The 23,777-nt window shown below is 36.3% G+C and overlaps 1 protein-coding gene across 50 annotated transcripts in view; it reads right to left on the bottom strand.

The window, feature by feature from the left end:
* ANK2 (ankyrin 2) overlaps window positions 1-23,777 on the bottom strand; it is a 684,795-nt gene that overhangs the window by 68,454 nt on the left and 592,564 nt on the right. For 45 of the 50 annotated variants that reach the window (XM_054683338.1, XM_063809773.1, XM_063809768.1 and 42 more), the window contains 4 exons: window positions 21,907-22,005; window positions 20,880-20,978; window positions 11,577-11,649; window positions 3,316-3,460 (listed from right to left, as the gene is read on the bottom strand). In XM_054683338.1, the coding sequence (XP_054539313.1) occupies window positions 3,316-3,460; window positions 11,577-11,649; window positions 20,880-20,978; window positions 21,907-22,005 (416 nt within the window). Of the gene's footprint in view, window positions 1-3,315; window positions 3,461-10,137; window positions 10,192-11,576; window positions 11,650-20,879; window positions 20,979-21,906; window positions 22,006-23,777 lie in introns of all 50 variants that reach the window. The other 5 variants (XM_063809764.1, XM_054683323.2, XM_063809765.1 and 2 more) reach the window with 1 other exon arrangement.

Below are 23,777 nucleotides of genomic sequence, written 5' to 3'. Positions count from 1 at the left end.
TCTAAAATAATAATAACTAAAGAATTATTCTCACTAAAATAATGTAACCAGCATGACAAAGGTCTGGAATAATTTAAGCCCTTGGATCAGAAATTGTTCACTCTGATTTAAGACATTAAAAACAAGTTTAAATATTTTCCAATACAGTTGCCAATTTTTCATGAAGTCAATGGTTCTGCTATTCAGTTAATAAATGTATAGTAACATAGCCATAGAAGTGTAAAGTTTTACTTGCTGTTCATCTAGGGGATGTACTAGGGGTTTTGTTAGGGTCTTAGTTTATACTTTTTATTTTACTATGGTACAACTGCTTTACGGACACATAATAGGTGGTATGAAAGTGTAATTTTATTGAAAAGTATAATAATTACTATCTTGGTAAACTGTAATATGTATTAAACATTCAATTAATGGAGTGGCAAACTTAACGAGTAGAAATCCACAATTTTCAATAAATTTGCTTTAAGACATGAAGAAGCTTCTGTGGTTCATTATTATTTAGTATTTTACATTGAATTTGGAAAGCATTTTTAATTTGTAAGCTACAATAAAATAAAACAGATGCAAAATCCAACTAATCATAACTTGGTTGTATTTGTATTTAATGTACATTAAATTGTATGTATTTGTACTCTTCCATATCTATGCATATTTTAGGCATCAGAATATTTTTTCTATCTTCTCCAACTACACATAGGCTAATTGGGGTTGTCTGGGGAAAACCATGCTAATGTGTTATCAACCACAGGTGCAGCTGTGATTGTTGAAACAAAGCAATACCTGGGTCATGTCACAGATTTACATTTTAATAATATATTCACCTCTTCTAGCTCAGCTAGTTATTCAGTTTAATACATAAAAATATTTATTTTAGAATAAATCCATAATTCTAGAATATAAGCACCCCCCCCCGACTCCCCCACCGCTCCCCCCCCACCCCCCGCCCCGGCAACACACACACGCAGGTTGAGCAGTGAGCAGGGAAATGTGGATAAATCTAGGAAGGGCTTGTTTCCATGCTCTGTTAATACCTACCTGGGCATGGTGCTAGTGAAAGCAATTCAAATAAAGAAATAATGCAAAGGAAAAAATGGTCACTGAGAAAAGGTAACTTATATTGAATTGCTTAAGCAAAATTAAAAATAAAAGAAGACCATGAAAATGAGATGCTGCCTGTCATTCTATTTTGGAAATGGTGAATACATCTAGTGATCTAGAAATGCAAGTGGAGACCTGGAGAACATAGTATGTCTTGTTTGTTTCATGTCCCCTGACCTTATGTGCTGAAAAGTATTGAATTTAAGCAGGAGCATTCAAGCCATCCATCCTGTTTTATAGAAAGTATTATTCTAAATTCTTCCTCAACCTAAGTACTTTGAAAGAAGAAAAACAGATCAAATCAAGTACTTATTCCTAATAAGGGAGACCATGCAAAAAATAGAAGCTTTATGGTTGACAGTAATAAGACTGTTCATAGATTATCATCAATTTGTGCAATGCCATGAACATTACACTTTATTCAAATTTGAAATCTTTTAAGAATCTCAGAGTATAAGGTCCAAATCTACCAATGTATCAAGACAGCTTATGGAACTCCAGAGGGGCTCCTCCTTCTGGGAGCACCCTTTATCTAAGTTATTGAAGCCAAGGACTCAATTTAATCTCCTTCCCCTTCCTCACCTAACTCATGAAATTCATCATGAAATCTGACTAGTTTTGCCTCCTACACATGTCTCAAAAAACTCTCAAATTTTTTATTTCTGAAATTCTCTCCATGACTATCACCAAGGTTAGAGTGCTAGTCCTCTCATGACACCTGCGGTTAATACACGAACAATTGCTTCTCAGAGTGGCTGCAATCTCCAGGTTTAGCCCTTTGAAACTCTCCTTTAAAATTCATCCTCTTTCTCACTGGCAGAAGGATCCACCTGCAATGCAAATATAATTCCCATCCTCCACACTTACACTCCAGCAACACTGCATTCCCTTTTTTCTCATACACCCTGCGAGCCTTTGCTCAAGACCTTGTTAAGGCTTCAAATGCCCTCCCCACTTTTCCTCACCATTGTTACTCATTATTTGGTCTCAGTTTGGTTTCATCTGCTCCAGGAAGCTAGAGCCTCAGGGCTTCAGTGGCACTCTATGTGTACCACTAGCTTATGCCCTCTCCCATCGCATTAGACTATGAAGTTAGCAAGCCTATCTTGCTAAAGAAAAAAAAAAAGATAGTGGAAGGGGGCATTGGTGCTCAAGGAAAAAGCCCAAGAAAAGTTTGTTTTTGCTAATTATTCACTTAGACTTTAAGGTATTTATTTCTTAGACTCTATGCTGGATATTCATAAAATGGCTTACAATAGTGCCAACTTTAAAACTATAAACCTGAGATTATTGATTAGCAGAACACATTACACTATGTGGACAAACTTCCTTTTTTTTTTTTTTTTGTCTCAAGAGACAGTGTCTTGCTATGTTGCCCAGGCTGGACTTGAATTCTGGGGCTCAAGGGATCCTCCAACTCAGCCTCCCAAGTAGCTGAGACTACAGGTACATGCCACTGCACCCAGCTATGACATCCATATTCATGGCCCAACTTATCAGTCATACTTTCAATGAGGAACCACAGAATGTCATTACCTAACTTGCATAAAAAAATAACAAGTGCCAGTTGTACTAGTTAATAATAACAAAAAGTAGCACTGATCATATATCTCAGAATATTATATAAACCTCCCAGATTTGTCTATTAACACTGGGCTCCCTCAGATTTTGCTCCGATTGTTTCTTGTATCCAGGCTCTCGTGGGATTCTGTTCGGATTCTTTTTCATGAAAAAGTCAGTTCCAGGCAGTTTTGTTCTGAATGTATTTCTTTTTAATTCAGCCTCACAACATACTTTATTCACAGAAATTATGTTACTAACAAAAAAGTGGGGGCAGAAGAGTATCCAAAGTGTCTGTGATGCCGCTCAGTAAGAATGTCTACAAGGCAAAATCGTCCTTTTAATTTGAGGAAAAAGTGGCCAGTGATGAAAAACGCCACATTTAAATGATGAGAACTCTTATTTATGATGGTTTTGCTTCTTACTCGTTGTTTGATTTCACCAAGTTATTTGATCTTTCTAGGCCTCAGTTTTCTGTTCTTTAAAATGGGCATATCTTAAAGTTGTTAGACAATGGAAAAACATAACATGCTAACTGCTGAGATTAATAAGGTACCTATTAAATGCTCAATAATTGCATCTACATTTTTACCATCATCATAAAAAATGTGTTGCAGATACTTCTGGCTGACATCAATTATAAGTTTTATGAGATACCTGTCAGATCGTCCTCCCTCCAAGCTGTATCGCAGGTAATTCATACCATCCAGGAACTGACTGCTGGGTAGTGAGTCATCACCCAGTTCTTTTAGGTCCTCAGGCCTAAGGTATTCTCCCCCATCACCAGTCATTGTGTCATCACCTTGAAACAATCAGAGGAAGAAGCAGGATTATTTGTTGAATGTAATATCAACTACAACATATGGTCATGATTGTGAAATGCATCAACATCATTACCTTGACTTTGATGAAACTGCACTGCACACTAGAACACAGAACACCAGCAAACAACTATACAGTGCTAAAACTCAGAGAAACAACATTTGATTCATTTTCTTAGTACTTACCAAGAAGAAGTAATCACTTGAATTTTAATTCTTTTAATATTAAGTTTGGATATCCCTTGTTGTTTACTTCTAGGAGAAAAAACTTCTAAGATGAATTCTAATTATAGATTTATCAAAACATAGGCATAGTCTGCTTTAGGATTAAGCCTACATTACTTTCAGAAAAAAATATGAGTTTTATTAACATTTCAGGAGACTACATCTATTCTTTTTCATGAAAAGGTGAAGGGGATGGTTTAATACAGAATCTGTCACATAATACAAGCACAGTGCAAGCTGCATATTATGGATCCCTTGCAAAAAGCCAAAAAGATTATTTAAAAACCAAAAGTTGGCTGGCTGCAGTGGCTCACGCCTGTAATCCCAACCCTTTGGGAGGCTGAGGCAGGTGGATCACCTGAGGTCAGGAGTTCAAGACCAGCCTGACCAATATAGTGAAACCCTGTCTCTACTAAAAATACAAAAATTAGCTGGGCGTGGTGGCACATGCCTGTAGTCCCAGCTACTTGGGAGGCTGAGGCAGGAGAATTGCTTGAACCCAGGAGGTGAAGGTTGCAGTGAGCCGAGATTGCACCACTGCACTCCAGCCTGGGTGACAGAGTGAGACTCATCTCAAAAAAAAAAAAAAAAAGTCTGCTTATATACTCTTTCTTTCCCCCAGTCTTCTACCCCACCCCTACTCCCCAAAATTCTAGCACCAAATTCTGAATACTACTCAGGTTCGAGCATCCTGTCCCTCCTCAGAGTCTGTTTGCTTTTGCATTTCATCTTGCTTCTCCTAATTTGCCAGTTCTCACCGCTGTCTCTCAGCAGCCAAGATGGTCACAGGGAATAAATACAACTCAAAATAAGCTTTAACTTCTTGGTCCTTAAAAATCCACAAAACTCCTTAATAAAATGGGTCCTACATTTCAAATTTTCTTATTTCTCCCATTTATCTTTCCCTCTTGTTACACCTTGGTAGGGTGAGGAAGGTTTATAAGGGTGAAGAAAGAAAAGGTGAGAAAGGTAAAGATAAAAGAAGAGTCTGGCTGGAATGACTCTACATCTGAAGGAGCAAGACACAGCGTTTGATCAGGTAGAACATGCAAATCAACCACAGGAACCCAGCCTTCCTCTCTCGTGTGAATAGAATCTTATTAGAAAACAGAAAGACATTTGAAGAATATATTTTTAATCAAATATATCAAAATTTTATGACTCTGGTGACAAGACAAAAATTTAAAACCTCTGATTGGCCAGGTACAGTGGTTCACACCTGTAATCCCAGCACTTTGGGAGGCTGAGGCAGGAGGATTGCTTGAGCTCAGAAGTTTGAAACCAGCCTGAGCAACACCTAGACCTCATCTCTACTAAAAATTTTTTAAAAATTAGCAGGTCATGGTGTCATGCACCTGTATTCCCAGCTACTTGGGAGGCTGAAGTGGGAGAATCGCTTAAGCCCAGGAAGTCGAGGCTACAGTGAGCCATGATCGCACCACTGCACTACAGCCTGGGCAACAGAGTAAGACCCTGTCTCAAAAAAACAAGAAACAAACAAGCAAACAAACAAACAAAAAAACCACCTCTGATTACACTGAGTTCATAAGTGAATGTCCTTTACATTCTCCCTTATTTTGTGCATTTTGATGGTTTTGTTATGATGCTATCTGCCTAAGGCTGCTGCTAGGTTCAGTGCTACTTAAAGTGAATTTTTAGCATTTTCATATACACCTGGGGTGGCCCTAGGTATATAGTCAATGTCTTGATTATGTCTCAGAGAGAAATGACCCAAAGAAGCAAAGTCCCTAAATGCTGAAAGCAGTGTCTAAATCCTATCCCAGTGTTGGCATTAGCTGGAAAGCCACCTCTCTGGGGACTAATCTTGTCAGTGCTATATAAAATTTCTCTCGAAGACAGTTAGTTGTATATAAATCATGCTATTCAGTAATACATACCAGCAGTGAAAGATGGAAAGTGAAAGCAAGTAGAAATTAACAGAATGTGAAAAATCACTTTGAAAAAAATTACCCAGGTTGGTCTATAACTGGAAAATTCTGCATACAAATCAAAGATTTAAATGTATTTAATGAGCCCCTGAAATAACACTCATATTCTTGCTTCCCTTGGTGGGTGAGAAGATTTCTGCTAGTGTAAAGCTGGCCCATCCCTGCCTCCAAAGCCTCATCCCCTCTCATCTTCCTAGATACATTGTCTGCTAGGCCCTTCATCTTCAACCTTCTCTCCTCTGTTACGGATTCTATGGAGGTCTTTCCCCTTCCATGGATAAAACATCCATATTTCTGCCATCTCTGAAATATGGTAGCTTCTTTCCCAAACTCTTAGACCTTCTTTATTTCACACTCTGACTCCTGTTTGTTAACAATCAAACTTATCAAGCAGATGCTTGCTAATTTCAGCAATTAATCAGTGGCTGAGAAGTGATTTCTTCTTTGCAAAACTATTCTCCTTAATTTCTCTGACACAAATCTCTCCTGGTCTTCCCCCTATATTTTTGAGTCTTTCTTCCCTGTCTCTACTTCTCTTAAATGTTGACATTTTCCATCTGCCCTTTCTTCTTATTTCACATATTATCACATGGACTTAGAGGTCCACTAACAATACACAGATCTGTATTGGTCCCAGACCTCTCTCATGAATTTTGCATCTATATTTCAATTGCCTTCTGGACTTCTCCACCTAAATTTTCTACAAGCATCTCAGATTTAGCATGTCCACAGCAGAACTCATCTTCTTTACCTCTCCCCTTGTCAATGTGCTTCTCTTTGAAAATTCCCTACATGAGCAAATAGCACGACTACTTCCTTGCCCAAGCCAAGGGGGGAGAAAAGATGATTTAAAATAATGTTCAGATTAAAAGCTTTAGCTCTTATTTGTTTGAATAGAGTGCCATTAGACTTGGAAAGAATTTTGTACAACTCAGACAGCTTTAAGAGAATCATTATATACTTTCTTTTTTTCAACTTACTTATTCAATGTGAAAACAAAACCAAACTAAAAGCAACCTTTAGTTTTTACATTATAGAACGAACCTAAAATGAATTTCTTTATTATTTCCTATACTTGGAATAACTTCCTTCCGATTGTTACCTATTTACTCACTTAATAGAATGATGATTCCCAGGTTTATGACTTGGCTTTTTCTTGTTGTTTTATTGTCCAATGTTTCCAAACAATTTTGTGAAAACTGTTTTCTACTAACTGGAAAGCATCAGTGTACTGCAGGCTTTTTATGTACAATTGATGTTTTGATACCCGGAAAACACAAGATTCCTCAGTGATAGTGAGTGGTATATTTAACCCCTGTAGGACACGGGTGACAATAGCATGGGAATAACTTAAAGTGGAACGGCGGCCGGGCGTGGTGACTCACGCCTGTAATCCCAGCACTTTGAGAGGCCAAGTAAGGTGGATTCCCTGAGGTCAGGAGTTCGAGAGCAGCCTGGCCAAAATGGTGAAAACCAGTCTCTACTAAAAATACAAAAATTAGCATGGTGGTATACACCTGTAGTCACAGCTACTCTGGGAGCTAAAGGCAGGAGAACCCGGGAGATGGAGGTTGCAGTGAGCTAAGATCACACCACTGCACTCCAGCCTGGGCAACAGAGTGAGACTCCATCACAAAAAAAAAAAAAAAAAAAAAAAGGTGGAATGGCTCCCCTTCCTGACAACCCCTCATGATGCTGACAAGGAGATTCTCTGAAACGTTACGGAACCCACTCCCTCTCAAGTAAGCATTATTCCTGCTGAGACATGGAAAAAGGGCTAAAACCTGAGATGAAGAGCCCCACTAAGTGTTAAGTGTTCACAACAGAAGCGAGTGTTTCAAAGGAGAAGGCGCCTCTATATTTCATCCCAACATTCAGCCAGTCTGGAGTTCTCTTGATTACTAGTATATGTCATTCCAGAGTACTAGCAGAGATATATGCACAAGCCACCCACTCATGAATCCATGAGAATAAGGCATACATGAGTCACATTTCTATGGGCATTTTGGTTATACAGATGCCAAAATCTCTGAGCCCCACCTCATCATTTATGGCTGGGAAGCCGAGTCAGTGAAGACAGGGATCAACTCACGATCCTACAAAGACTTAGACGATTACCTTCACATCTTTGGTTAAATCTGGCTGCTATAATTCTGTTAGACTGAATTCCCATTTCTGTCTTTTCCTTGCATTTCGCTGCCATATTCCTCCATAAGGATGTTATTTATATCATGGCTGTGCTATTACAATAGTTTTCATACTAGGTTTTGATTCCACACCCACCACTTAATAGCTGCGTGCTATTGAACAAACTACTTAATGTCTCTAGGCCTCGTTCTCCAAAAATAAGCCTTTCCTTAACTGAAAATATATGTATATATGTGGAATGATATCCACAGCCTGTGTCACAGGGATGGTATAAGGATTAAATGAGACATGTACCTAGCATTATAGAGATTTAGTAAATGCTTTCTCTTTTCTTAGATTTCTGCTTTCTTCCAGGTTCTTCTCAATAAACTTTTTCTATGTACCACTGCTGGTTAAATCTTTGTAAAAACAGTTTTAAATGTTTTCATCATTAATTGAAATCTTTAAGGTATCGTGTTTCCCTTTCAGTTAAGAATTCAAACAGTCCACAACTGAGCCTGGTATGTTTTTATGCATTAGCAGACTGAATGACTGGAGGATTCTGCCACTCTGTGTCTCTCTCTTGTACTTTCCTATCTCAAGACTTTCCCATACTGTTCCTTATCTAATCCCTAAAATCTATGCGCCCTGTTATTAATCTCTCATCTCTTAGCACGTTCATGAGACTGTGTTAGGTATATCTAGCTCCTGATCTCCCCAAGTGGATATGAAAAACTGACAACATAGTGCCTTACATTATACTTCTTTTAATATATACATTATTTCTCCATATAGGCTTCCTAAAGGCGTGCCTCATGCTCACCTTTGACCACTGTGGCATCAGTTATAGCGCTTTCCGAAACACAATAACATCATATTCATTATTTGTTAATTGGATTCATGAGTGGATATTATGGATTACTTTAATGTGTATACAGCAAATTAGCCTGATAGGATATCTCAGTGTAAGGACATCTCAATGTAAAGTCTTACCTTATGATTTTATCTTGAAGAACCTAAAGAAACATCCTTAATATTTCTCCTTAAAAGCTATTAGTATTAAACATAGTGCCATTCTTAATGGCAAGAGTTTGAATACTCTTTTTGGGTATCGATACACTACTACTACTAATAAAACAATAGACTGTAGAGAAAACAGGGATTAGCTAATAATTTTCAAATACATGTGGCTGCATTGTGTCCACGTGGATGATAGCAGGTTTCATAAAAACATATTAACCTCACAAAACATTAAAGTGTTGGCATTGGCAATGTCAACCAGCTAATTTCCTTCACACTAATTCTTTCCATGAAAAAGTTACTTATCAATACTCAAATAGATCCTTTACATGAAAATTATTCAACTTGAATTTTCCTCTGGGAAAGAAATATCATTAAGTTTTGGCTATTTCTAAAAATGGACTTCTCTTGCCACAAAAGATAATCTTGGTCATTCACCAATATTCTTCACAAACCAAGAGTTCTTATCACCAGTAATATTTAATATATAACATTTTTAATAATGAAAGTACAGAATGTTATAACTTATCTCATTTAATGCAATAGGCAGATCTGAGAGGCTATTTTTTATAAATTTCGTTTATAACTCAATATTAATTACTTCAAATGTATTAACTAATGGAATTCTCCAGCAATTATTTTGTAAATAAAGGGCTATTTTTAAATTAAATAATCACTATTCAATTTATCTGATTTATAAATTTAAATTTTCATGTAACATAGTTGCTTAAAGTGGTACCACGTGTACTTTGGAAACCTCTTACTAGATAAAATATCTTACATTATTCATTTTTCCTTATATGCCAAATTCACCCTAAATAATTTTTAAATGTTACTTTATTCCTATTCTTAGCTATATTAAAAATCACATAACTATTAATATATTTTTAATCACACCTAAAATATATCATCAACCAAGGGGGTGATATAAACTGCATTCATTTCAAGTGGTCTAACTTAGTTATTGTCATGTTCACACTAGCTCAATGTCAACTAACAAAAGAATTACTTTTCTCTAAATTTATATTCTAAGCAAAGATATTAGTTGTGGAAAAATATTTACATAGAGTTCATTAGATTATATAATTATGTTAGCAGTTCTCAATAATAGTTGCAAAATCATTAACAGCACAAACAATTCATGACTTTAGGCTTCTAAGTTAATAAAATCCACACACTCAAATGCATACATATACAATTCCACTCATATTACACATGCTATTTCAAAAGAAACAGATTAGTATTAGGCACACAGATTTAAACAAGTTGTTCTATCCAGTTAAGAAAAATCAAAAGCAAAGAAAAGCTTTCACTCCAAAAATATCCTCTAAGGGTACCTGAATCACTAAGTGCCTCCCCATCAATAAAGTGGTCACCAAACTGTTTAAGAGCTGTTCAACATACAAGTAAAGATAATAAAGATGATCCCATAAAACAAAATATGATATGCATATAGGAATGCTGAAAACTAGTTGGCAAGTATTAAGATACAACACAAAATTATACTAAATATTTGGAACTGCTGGCCTTGGGAATACCTTTGAATTTACTCAAAATACTACATTGATCAAACATTTGTTCATTCTTGTCATAAATTTTTATAAAAGCTGAGAAAACTCAATACATATTACCAATAGGTGATTCAACAAGTTGGTTCTAAATAAGGACATCTCAATGTAAAGTTTTATCTTATGATTTTATCTCGAAGAACCTAAAGAAACATCTTTAATATTTCTCTGTATAAAAGCAATGAGTATTAAACCTAGTGCCATTCTTAATAGCAATAATTTTTCAAACATACATTTTCATGTACATATATGGTGGTAATTTTTCAATCACGTTCATTGGACCAATAGCTGAACTATTGAAACTTGGTTGCGTGATTTTTTTTTCTTTCTTTTTTCTATCTTCTCATAAAGAAATGCTTGCAAATTTTATATGCTGCTTTCATGAATTTTTAGTAGCACATTTTTTTATCCAAGTGGAATATTACATGGAAGTTCAAAATACAAAACGAAGAAAAGTCAGCTACTCTAGTTGAAGTAGAGATAGGGAGCCGGACACCCTCCAGCTGGCCCATCTCCAGCTCTAGCCCAATGTCACACACCCACTCCAGGCAGTCCCCACTGCTCCTTTTTGGAAAGCAGGCTTCCCAGGACTTAGGAAGCCATTTCCTGAGATCATTTTTCATCAACTCTAAAATTATAGGGGGGATATTTTCTGACTTAAATAATACATTCTTCTGTGGAATTTATACTACTTCCTGCTGTACTATTTTTAAACCTTCTATAAGGCTCTTCTCCTCTGGGCTTAAAATATATTCTGTACATATGAACCAACCAGAATACAGAGATTTCTCAATTGAAGAACACTCATTGATGGAGTATACTTTAAAGTCTTTACTTAAAGGCATTTGAATAAAAAAAGATTTTTTAACATAATTCAAACATATTTTAATAACAATTGTGTTATTATATAGCTATTTTAACACATGGCCAGTTTCCAGTTTTTCCCCTTTTCCAGTCATATTATTTAATAGCCATTAATTTTAATGCTAGGAAAAAGAAATAATACCAGAAACAAATATACTAATCAGAACTGCCCCCGGCCCCCGCTGCCATGGCAAAAGTAAATGTATTGAAACAAAGGTGAAAAAGTGACTTTAAATGTTAAGATTCTGTCATCCACATAACCAGCTTGGTCTCTGAAAAAAAGGGTAATTTGCCCTTGTGTAAGAACATGACAGGTGTCATAGAAGATTGAATAGAAGTCTTACCCTCTTCATCAGAAACATCAAGAACCTCAGTCATCGTCTCAGGTACATTTAGTTTGTGTTTTTCTGTAATAGTCTGGAAAAACAAAAATCATTAATGTTCAAGTTGAAACCAAAAGTAAACAAAAGATGAAAAGCATCACATGGGAGGCCACACTCAACAGCAGCAGCAAGCCATCGAGCCATGACTACGGGATCTTTCCCGCGTGTATATTTTGGAAATTTGCTTTCATGAAAACTCATTTGTTCTTTTTGAAGATAAATGATCATTTATGCCAGAGAAGTTGTACAAGACACAGTTCATTATTTTGAGTTCTCATTTGAAAAATAAATTCTTTAGCAATGGTATTATTAATAATAATTAGTTGCATTGAGAAAGCAGATTGATGTTTTCAAAGCTTCCCTAAAATGAACTAAGTGACGTTTCCAGAAAAGCTTTAAAAAGAAACAATGAACATATGCAATGTATTAAAAGCAAAGCCATTAGAAAAGAAGCTGTAAATAATGTGAAAGATATAAACTATTTGGGCAGAAAATATGACACATCTCTTTTGGGATCAGAGGATCAAATCATCTCTTTAATATTTCACTGGGCTACAGTTCTGGTTTGTTGCTTATTTGCCTTATGCAATAGCTCTCCAAGGTTGTCAATCCACTGCCTTTCATTCCTCATGTACAGTGTAAGGTTAAGATACAAGGATCTGAGTCTAGCTGCCTGGGTTAAAATTCTAATTTCATCACTTATTACCTATAAGGCCTTAGCAAGTCCCCTAAACTATATGTGCCTCAATTTCCTCAACCATAAGTAAAGGATAGAAAAGTACTTCATAAAATGGTTATGAAGATTAAATGATGTAATATATGCAAGAGCTCTAAAAATAGTGCTTGGCATATGTTGGCACTCCATAAATATTAGCTACCATAATTTATTATGATTATTGTAACTCAGTATTAAATGCATCTTAAAAGTGAAGAGCCTCTGGACTTTTTATAATCATTCTTGCACTCAAGGAAAATTCTGAATGTCTACTGCATGCTTGGCACTATTTTAGACACAAGACATACCAGTGATTTTTCAGAATAACAGAAATAAGCCAGACATAGAGACAAATACTGCATAATCTCACTTATATGTGGAATCTAAAAAACTCACAGAAGCACAGAATAGACACCTGGTGGTGACCAGGTGTTGGAGAAGGAAGGGGGAGGAGCATTTGGGAGATGTTGGTTAAAAGATACAAAATTTTAGTTGGACAGGAGAAATAAATTCAAGAGATTTATTGTAAAACATGGAGACTATAGTTAATAACAATGTAGTATATACTTGAAAATTTCTGAGAGTAGATTTTAAGTGCGCTCATCACAAAAAAAAGGATATGTATGTGGAGGTAATAGATATGTTAATAAGCTTGATTTAGCCATTCCACAATGTGTGTGTGTGTGTGTGTATCAAAACATCATGTTGTATACCATAAATATGTACAATTTTTATTTGCCAACTAAAATAAATAAATAAAAGATATGTGTACCCCAAAAACATAAAAATCCAAATCTCATTATTTTGAGCATCACCTAAAGACTATTGAGTGTCAAATTCAAACCTTCAGTTTCTGTAGTGAAAATACATTAAGGGCATCAATTGACCCTGTCATGGAAACTTTAAAAAAAAATGAATCCCTTGACATAAGAGTAACATCTTCAACTAAAACCACCAAAGTACAAAAAATAGGTTGTCTAGTTTTTTAGGCTTTGACCTAGATGTTAGATAATTGTTTGAAAGGCTATAATGAACCTATCATCAATTATTTTCTTTCCAAAAGCAGTAGATAACTTCAAATATATTTACAAAGAAATTCAACTGGTTAATCAACTTCCACTGAGCAACTCTGACTATATACATATATAAGATATGTGTGATCATAATGTGATACTGCATGAGCTTTTTGGTGGCTCTTTGTTTTCTTCAGAAAACTGATTAAACTGGCTCAGAAGAGCCCTGTGATTCAGTAAAGAGGGAGAGGTAGCAAGGCCTCATCTTTCATTCCATGCTACGATCGTGTTGAGCTGCCTTTATTTTGACAGGTCATGTTCTCTCATGCCTCTGAGTTTTTCCACATATTCTCTCATTTACCAGAAATCTTCTTTCCCCTCTTCTCTTGGCTCAGGTTAGATGTGACTTTCTTGGAGAAACATTCCTTGATCCTTCCCAGTGAATGTCTTTGTTTAACTGTGTTTATCTGCTGCTATGTACTCCTAGAGCATCGTGTGTGCTGTGTCATACACTACGCACTGTGTGTGCCCTCTCTGCTTATCTGCCTCCACATGAGAGTGTGAGTCATTTAAGAGGAAGATTGTTTCCACAGCACCTGAAACATAGCAGGAGCTTTTCAAATATATATCAAAAACTTGTTAATACTAAATTATGCAAAAAATAAATTTAAAATCCATATCATGATGAAATGGATTGTCTTTGGGTGGAATTTTAGTTAAAAGACAGGAAGAAACAGAGAAAGTAAAGAAAGTCTCCTGCTACTCACATGAAGGCACAGTTGGAGGCAAGGGTTGTAAATTCAGCTTCCCTGCATATTTCTAGTGATATTTAAATAGTTTTATTCAGAGTCTTATTCACTGAAAGCAAACTAAATGCTGCAGGAAAAACAAAAGTATCCATCCAAAAATCTGGAGAATAGTAGTGGTTGATAAATATTTGTTGAATGAACAAACTCAAAAAGACTATTATAATATACAATTTGATTATTATTTTAATATTATACATTTTAATTTAGAAATTTAACACCAATAAATTATAGCCCATATTCTGTATTAGTGGTATTCAACTATAGCTACATACTACAATTATTAGAAACATTTAAAAAATATTGTTGCTTGGGTCCCATCATAGACCAATTAAATCAAAATCCATAGGGATCGGGCCCAGCTATAATAGGGACCAGGGTATTTTTTAAAGGTTCCTTAGGTGGGTTTATTGCACAGCTCAATTTGAGATTCATTTTCCTGTATTAGGGAAAGTGTATAAATTGCAGGAAAATGATTTGTATTTAAAATATAACATAGAGACTACCCTACTATGAAATCTTATTCAACTTTTTTTTTTTTTTTTTGAGATGTCGTTTCACTCTTGTTGCCCAGGCTGGAGTGCAATGGCAAGATCTCAGCTCACTGCAACCTCCGCCTCCCAGGTTCAAGCCATTCTCCTGCCTCAGCCTCCCGAATAGCTGGGATTACAGGTGTGCACCAGCACGCCTGGCTCATTTTTGTATTTGTAGCAGAGATGGGGCTTCACCATGTTGGCCTGGCTGGTCTCGAACTCTTGACGTCAGGTGATCCACCTACCTCGGCCTCCCAAAGTGCTGGTATTACAGATGTGAGCTACCGCGGCTGAACTTTATTCAACTTTTTGGGAATATTTAAAAATGTGAAAGGATGTCTACTATATTAGACTGTATTAGAAAGTTAATTTTTGCAGAAATGTTTTAGAGTATTTGTCCTTCGTAGTAAACATTTCAATAAGGAGATGATTCTCTGTTTGAAAATAATTACTGGAGATACTTTTTAAATGATTAAGTTTCATTGCCTGGTAGTCTCAGTTTCTATTTTCAGGTGCTGATAATGGGACTATATTTTCTTTGTACTTGTAAGAGTGGAAACAATAATTTACTTCAGTTTGGTCACTGAATGCTATCAGAATTATCAGCAAATATATGTGGCAACAGAAAAAGTAATACACTGTGATCATATTGGTCATGGATATTTTTCTGTATAGATATTAAAAATGGCCTCTATATGCAATGTGGTAAATATAATATCATTTATACATGAGAAGGTATTTGACCTTTAGAAGGCCATCAGTAAATATTTGTTGAATGGATGGAAAATAAGTAGTCCTACATATGTATAATGTAACAAGAAATGAATACATATTTTCCTTTTAAACAAAATGTCCTTTGAAAACTTGATTATTTAAACATAAACATGGTTTTATGCAACTACCTCTGAATCGTACATAGAGAACAAGGCTATAGTGAAACGATCATGGACATCTCTTTCTGCTACAGAATCCAAGAAACTATGGTCAAGATTAGAAACTACTTTAAAAGTTAAAATGAGTAGGATACTAAGTACAAGTTTAATGGGATATAATTAAATCGGATAATATGGCAAAAGAAATGGTATATAATAGATGGAAGAGAGATTTAATAATGAATTTATATTGTTAATCACGATATGAAAAATGTAGAAAATAAAGTAGGAGTTCTTAACATTCTGCTTTACAAATAGTAGTCAATATCTGATTTGTTCTATGCAAAAGAAACTGTGTGTTTAACTGATCTTCACTTAGCCAGCCCTCACTCAGCCAATCCTCCTGGTCACCAATTGCATTTATATCACATAATCACTAAGCCACCACAGCATACTGAGTGATCTTGGTTATGATGCCACCTTTTAATGCCCACATCCATAGCTTCCATCAGTGGAGTTCAAGCTAAACTTGTTTTTGTTTCTAAACATACTTATACCAATCATACATATTAATATAACTTTAATAACTAAATTAAATATTATGTAAATACTGTTTATTTTTTCTAGAAAAACTAGGGTAGATGTTTTTTAAAGTCCTAACAAAGGTGAGTCACTGAAAGTAATACCCAATTAGATGTAATTGAGACAATTATAACAGGTTGAAAATACATGTCAAAAGTTTAAAAAGATTCTGCACTAAGTATGTCTTTTTAAGAAAATACACAGCGGGGGCTCAGGCCTGTAATCCTAGCATTTTGGGAGGCCAAGGCAGGTGGATCGTTTGAGACGAGCCTGGACAACGTGGCAAAACCCTGTCTCTACAAAACAATACAAAAATTAGCCAGGAGTGGTGGCACCTGCCCACCTACTACTCCCGAGTAGTCCCTGTTACTCTGGAAGCTAAGATGGGAGGATCACCTGAGCTGCAGTGAACCGTGATAGCACCACTACACTTCAGCCTGGGCAACAGCGTGAGATCCTGTCTCAAAAAAAAAGAAAGAAAAGGAAAGTACACAGAACATACAAATATCATATAAATATACATATTATAGCATATATATACATAATATAATAGGTATTGATATTGTTTGTGCAAGAATGGCAATTTAATTTCTAATCGATGGACCTATATTTAAAGAAAAGATCTTGGCTCTACCTCAAAAGGTGTCAAATGACTTTACAAGTATTTATTGTATTGCCATTTTTATGGCTCCTATTTTTAAAATTTTTAAATTGTTATGGATACACAGTTGTACATACTTACGGGGTACAAGTGATATTTTGATATAAACATAAGTATAATGATCAAATCAGGGTAATTGGGATATCCATCACCTCAAACATTTATCATTTCTTTTTAAAGTCCTAACAAAGGTGAGTCACTGAAAGTAATACCCAATTAGATGTAATTGAGACTATTATAACAGGTTGAAAAAACATGTCAAAAGTTTAAAAAGATTCTGCACTAAGTATGTCTTTTTAAGAAAATACACAGCGGGGGCTCAGGCCTGTAATCCTAGCATTTTGGGAGGCCAAAATGCCTCCCCAGTGGATTTCGGGACATTCCAAATCCACTTCTCTAGTTATGTTGAAATATACATTTTAGTTAACTATAGTTAGCCTGCTATGCTGCCTAACACTAGATCTTACTCGTTCTATCTGACTGTATTTTTGTACCCATTAGACAACTCCTCTATCCCCTCCTCCCCTGATTTTCATGTTAACTGACTTATGGCATCAGATAAGATTTAGGACTTAGAATATTCACATTTTCTGAGTTTACTGAACTATTCCCTAATGTTCAAGTAATAATATAATATAATATTTTTATTTTACTAATTTATTCAGTAATTTATGGTCTGCATACCAATTATATGCAACATAAAACACAATCACTTTAAGATTATACAAATAATAGAAATAATTGATGATGGTTGATCAATTAGTGGAAGGATGAGTCATATGTCACAGTTCTTCCAAGCTGCATTAGTGGATTGGGCTTGTTGGCTTCTGTCACCAGAAATGTGTCTCTACCATTCTGATATCCATTCTGGCAAACATGTAGTGATTGTAATCCCAGGAGAATGCTAAAATGTCTCATATTCCCTGCTGTATCTCACAAAGTAAAGTTAGAAAAGCAAAGGTTAAGGAAACAAACTACGATTCCAAAATGTCTCAGAAGTTTCTACAGAAGTGGTTTTTCCTTTACAAACTACTGCCTTATTCTGGTCTCTACACAACGACTTTATTCATACTTTGGGGTAAAGAACTCAAAAGAAAGAATAGGAAAGGAAACTTTCTTTGATCAAAAGGACTACATGGTTGCTCATATGGCACATCACACAAATCCAATTCATGTTAAATTAATATGTCAGTTGTGCAGGTGTAATGCAACTGCTGCATTTAAGCGGTAATAACATTAACTTTTATTAATTTTACTTAACTATTAAGTTGTCTATTGTGCTATCATCAGTAGTTTCAAATTATTTTTGTGACTGTAGATTTTAGAAAATGATATTGAATATCACTCTCCCACAAAAATCAATGAAGAGCACTATTTAAGTGGTTTTTCTTTTTGTTGAAAATCAGGTGAAAACAGTTTCTTCACAAAATTCCTATTAAGCTATTTTCAGCAAAACCAAAGTCAGTTATATCAGAAAGGTTAAGAACATGGGCTTTAAAACCTGACAACCTAAATCTGAAGCTTAGATCTTCCCTCAATGCCTTACATATTTTTAAACTTAAATATTACTGTTTTTAATATCATTAACAATACATTATGTGGAAAAAATATTATGTGGGAAAAGAATGATTGAAAATCTCTTTCCAAAGAGAGGAAGTTCATTGTAAGAAGACTCCCAGAATAGATGAGAATAAGTCTATTCTTCCAATCCTTACCCCAAAATTCCATTTCACAAAACAATGAAGCTCACAATTATAAGAGAAACCAGTTCAAAGAGCAGCAGACAGTGAAGAGAGACCAGCATCGAAACATGTAACCATTAAAACTATCCATTTAGATAACAGAGATACTTGTTTAGTTCATGTGGACAACGATTTCTTAGTGTCCTAATTGAAAGCAGAAATGCTGTTATGTTTTCTATTTTTATTGGCTTTTCACCTAGAAACTTGAATTCTAAGTATAGCGACTTTTGATGGAGCAATGCTCAGCTACAGAATGTAGAGAATAATAGTTACCAGAAAAGAAAAAAAGTTCACAGAGGGTTCTAAAAGGAATTTTCATCCCATCTTTTCCAGAGATAGATGTGGTAGAGAGATGATCTTGTATCTGATTTCTGACAAGGACACTGAGAACTTTATTTAGAGACAGCAATTACAGTATTTAGAGACAAACCAGAGAATGCTTATTTGCTCTTCTTTTTAAATAGAGATCTTTGTTTGAAGTCATTCACCTGAGTAATATCTACAAACCTGAGATCTCTTTGAAACCAGACATGTAAGTTCCATAGTTTTGTTGAGTAAAATATGAATTTATTTTCTTACCAAGCCTGAGTCTTATTCTCTACTCTCATGACACTGAAGTTGCTGGTGGGGAGGAGTAATGTTTTCACCACTGATAATTCTTCAGCACTTAGCACAGAACTTAGCACATATTTTATATCCAATAAATAATGAAGGAATAAATCAGTTAATGAAATGAATGGAAGCAAAGTAGGTACAAGATAGCAAGAGATACAAGCTTGCCATCTAGTGATAACTTGGTAAAATAAACATACATTATTCCCAGAGCAGGGAAAAGGTAAAAAGTTGAGAGAAAACATGACTTCTAATGGCAGAACAGGTGTGCTTGGCCAATCTTGCCACTAAAGGCTTCACGTATTGTGATGTACACCTTGTTTTAAAGATATCAAATGAAGTGGCATATATGTGTAGGCCCTTAATATGAAGATTTTCCTGGTATAAGAAATCATAAAATAAGAAAAAGCCATTAAATATAGTGACCTACAAGTATGGTGCTAGGCAGTGACAGGACCTGTTTTTCTCCTATATAATTTATCAAAGCTATACTTTAAATCTTTAAAAATATTGTGGTGAACTGGCCGAAGGTTTTAAGATTCTGCTTCAGAAAACAAGCAGTGCTATTCTTTCCCATCTAAATTCAGTTTGTGTCTTGCAGCTCATTAATAAATCATAGGCCACTCTGCTTAAAACTGCACGTTAAACCAACTGTATTCCATCACTTCAATGTATGTCAACAGGAACTTACTGTCAGCCTGAAGAACAAAATTCCTTTCTTTTTCCTCACATCTGTCAAAAACACCAAGCATTTCAAACTCTATATGCATTTTTAGTTTGAAGCATTTACTAGAACCTCCTTCAGAATTCTTTATTTGTTCATTTGTGGTTTTATTGTCTTTGAAGAGCTTCTCATGTCATACTGTTCTTCTACTTTTCTACTTTACGAAGCTAAATTAAAGAGCCATTCTTTAATCTATGCTTAAAGTAGAAAGTTAGTGAATGAATAAATGCAAATATAATAGCACTTCCACTTTCAGGTAGGAGCCCCCTCTCAGGAGGCTCCTTTAAACTTTGCTCCCACTGAATGGTACAGGAGCATTAGGACTCAATATTATCATGGTCTTTACTCTTCTAGAGTTTCTCTAGCAAAGGCCAGTGATAATCACTGATTTGTCATGAAGAGTCAGTAGTTGTATTCAAAACAGAGAAAATAAGAAATTTTAAAATATACTTTTTCACAACACAGGCACAATTTACCTAGAAAGCACAAGGAATTCTCTTTTTGAATTAAAAAATAATAATCAGAAATAAGATGCAAAGTAAGGATGAATTGCTCTCACTGGGAGTCCATTTGATCCAGTCATGAGCACAGTGTTGGGAGGAGCAGGGTCTTTCCAGAGGCTGGCCTGACCTCCTGGCTAAGGTAAGTTTGCAGTGGAGTGTGTTACCGCTTTGCCAGCGGTAGGTGTCACACACAACTAAAGGAAAGGGCACAGAAGCCAGAAAATAAGAAACCAGTCACAGAAAAAGGAATTAAATATTATAAAACTATATTCACACATTTTTATAGGGATAGATGCTGAGTAAAGGAAGCTGAAGCCCTGTATTCCTTGTGTGAATCCATTTACTTCTGCATACGCCTATGTATGTGCTACAATACTTTCAACAAAAAGAAGTTCAAAACTAAAAGCTCCAAACATCTTGTGAGTGAAAAAGTACTGTACATGTATTTAGTTTGAAAACGAAGAATAACAGGGCTGAAGCTAGTCAGTCACTCATACTCACTGTGGTGGTGGTGGTGACCTCCTCAGTCACAACCTTCAGGGTGTCGACCACGGAGATGTAGCCCAGACGCTTAGCAATCGCCAAGGCAGTGTTGCCATTCTGAAGAGAGAGTGAAAGAGAGAGAGTGAGAAATAAGAGAGAGGACTGCGATGTGAGCCAATGAGCTCAACCGCTGCTCTGCATGAGCCAGCATTTCCTTCCAAAACAAGGCACAGCTTAGGAAAATCACTAGTTTTTACCATTACGTCTAAATCTGTCTTCGTAACTTCTTCAGACTATAGGCCAGGTCACCATGGTAACACAACAAGCTTGCATCTGCTTGCTCTTTTTAATAAGAAGCACTTGACGCTTTAACCCTAAGGTTGTCAAATATCTTCTACAAATACTGTATTGCGCTTAAGAAAGTGCCTCATGACGTCTCCAAAACCTGTTAGCAAGTACCAGGTACACTTATCCCTCATCAGAAGTCAGGCCATCTGCTGCAGGTAAGATGTTACCATCGGGAACACGGTAACATATTTAGCTACAGCTGTGCAGAAGCTCACTGTGCAGCAAAATAACACAGGCAAGCATTTCGGGCTGCATCCAACCCAGGCCACTCGGGATCCCAGTTCGTTTAATTGCACCGCTTAGTTTACATTTCAATGGCTCCACAACTCAATGAGCTTTGTTTAAGCTAGCAGCTCCCTTACTGTGCTCCCTTAAGAAGGCGAGGGGGGGGGGTCAATTTGTGCTCACATCTGAGAGCCAGCTGTAAGCAGAGCACGTTCCAGCAGCCCAAGCGGAGGGCCCCCGTCTCCAGAGAGAGCCAAAGAGTCAGGCTGACTGCTTTCCCTCCCAGGGCAAGCACTTCTGGGGAAGTCACACTGACTTCTGGAAAGCCTGCCCAAAAATCTGGGGCTTTCCAGAGTCCAGGGGGCTTATTTAAAGAGGAGGAATCTGACCTCACTCAGCTCAGACAAGAAGCCACCAGGGCAAGAGAGGAAAAAGAAGAAAGCGTGGTGAGGGGCAGTGGCGTCTGCCTTACCGCAGTGGTGGCGTTGGGCTTGGCCCCATGCTGGAGCAGGACGTTGATGATGTGCGTGTGACCCTGCTGAGCGGCCTGGTGCAAAGGCGTGTAGCCGTTCTGTGGAGGACAGTGGTGGCGGGCCCAGCACCCGATTGGCAGAGGGAGAGGAAAATTAGGTTAGCCTTCATTTTGAATGTAATTTGAAATAGTCTTATTTACAACAAAACCATCACGGATGCTTTATTTGGAGCCCAAGATTATCAGCAACCCATTTCTCAGCAGCAAACACTCCCTCACACCTTATGGTCTGCTAAGCAAAGAGAAGAGACCAGCTGATGAAACAAGATTAACAGACTCCAAATGATAACTATTATTACATTTTAACCAGTTAGCATTAAAAAGGAGGGCTCCCTTAAGAAGGTGAAGGGGGTGGGTGCAGTCGACTTCTGCTCACATCTGAGCTGAGAAGAGAGATTTAAAATAAGAAAACAGCATTATCACTGTGATTTCTTCCCTGGGAAACAAGAGTTAAAATTGTTTTTAACTGAAGGTTGCAGAGGGTCATATAAACCACTGCTTGTTCATCATGACTCTCCTAATAATTAACCTTTGGCTTAGCTTTAGGGATTCTAAATCATTGAAAGTAAATCTAAATCTTATATTCCTTTCCAAGAACAGCTTTTCTCCCCATTTCAGACATGATGAAACTGAAAATAAGAAAGTTAAGTAATTTCTCCACAATTGGGCGAGGTTCAGATCCTGTGCAGAAGACTATGACAGCCAATGGCTACCAGACAATGGCTATTATTTATTAAAATCCACCTGCTTCACTTCTCATAAAATTTTATCTATATGTTTCAGACCCAGTTGTCCTGGGCTCTAAGTTCTGAGTGGCCCTTTCATACTCTAAGCTTTTAAGTGTACATACCCCTTTCATCCAATGTCACTGCTACCCTGTGAGCAACATACATATTTGCTTGTTCTGTCTACTATAGATGTGGGTGCTACATGATTTCTTCTATAAATTCACTGCACTCTGTCTGCCCATAGGAACATGCACACATGTATCAGGGTTACCTAAGTGTCTCTAAGTGTGGCACATCCTCAACTCTGTCATGTTGGAAGTCTTACATCTCCTTATAAATCCCTACAATGGGATGACCCCAGGAAACCTGAAAATATAAATCAATTACAGGGACTCCAAGAAGCCTTTGGCTATTACAGGGACTCTGCGGTCAAATCAGATAATCCATGGACATTTGAGGAGAATACACTAAGCGATACTTCTTTTTGTAAAAATTCTTCCTTTTCGTTGTGTTTACATCCATTAAATCCATTGAATTTAGTTCATCTTTTCAGTATCAGCCAAGTTAATTCATTCAACAAGCATTTACTAATCACACACTATGAGCTAAATAACTTAGCATGTAAATTAATAAAATAATATATCACTATAATATATAAATAAACCTAAATTATCTATAAATATATGTAAATTAATAATGCCAAAGCAACATTCTTGCCCTCAATAGATCAGTGGACATTGTGGCCACAAAAATGTTCCCCAGCCCTGATTTAATCTAACCGTTACCTGAAATCCCCAGTGAGGATATTTGCCAGGGAAGTCTGGAGCAATTCAAAAGTGTTTACATAAACATTTGGTTGATTCTTAATCCACTGTCATAGGCCCATCTGGCTAGGAGCTCTAGACCCAGTGCTACCAATTATTTGCAGACACTTAATCCTCTCTAAGCCCCAGTTTCCTCATTTGAAAAATGGAAATGGCCAAGATTTCAACTTTGATGAAGGATCAGATAAGTTGTTCATGAATATGTTTTATTTTCTAGCTTTCAAAATTTTAGCAATCACTTTGGTGGTGTTGTTTTCAT

The sequence above is a fragment of the Pan troglodytes genome, chromosome 3, assembly GCF_028858775.2.
Source record: "Pan troglodytes isolate AG18354 chromosome 3, NHGRI_mPanTro3-v2.0_pri, whole genome shotgun sequence".
In the NCBI taxonomy this organism is placed as follows: Eukaryota; Metazoa; Chordata; class Mammalia; order Primates; family Hominidae; genus Pan; species Pan troglodytes.
Note: the sequence above shows the minus strand (reverse complement) of the source record. Positions and strands in the feature narration are given on the sequence as shown.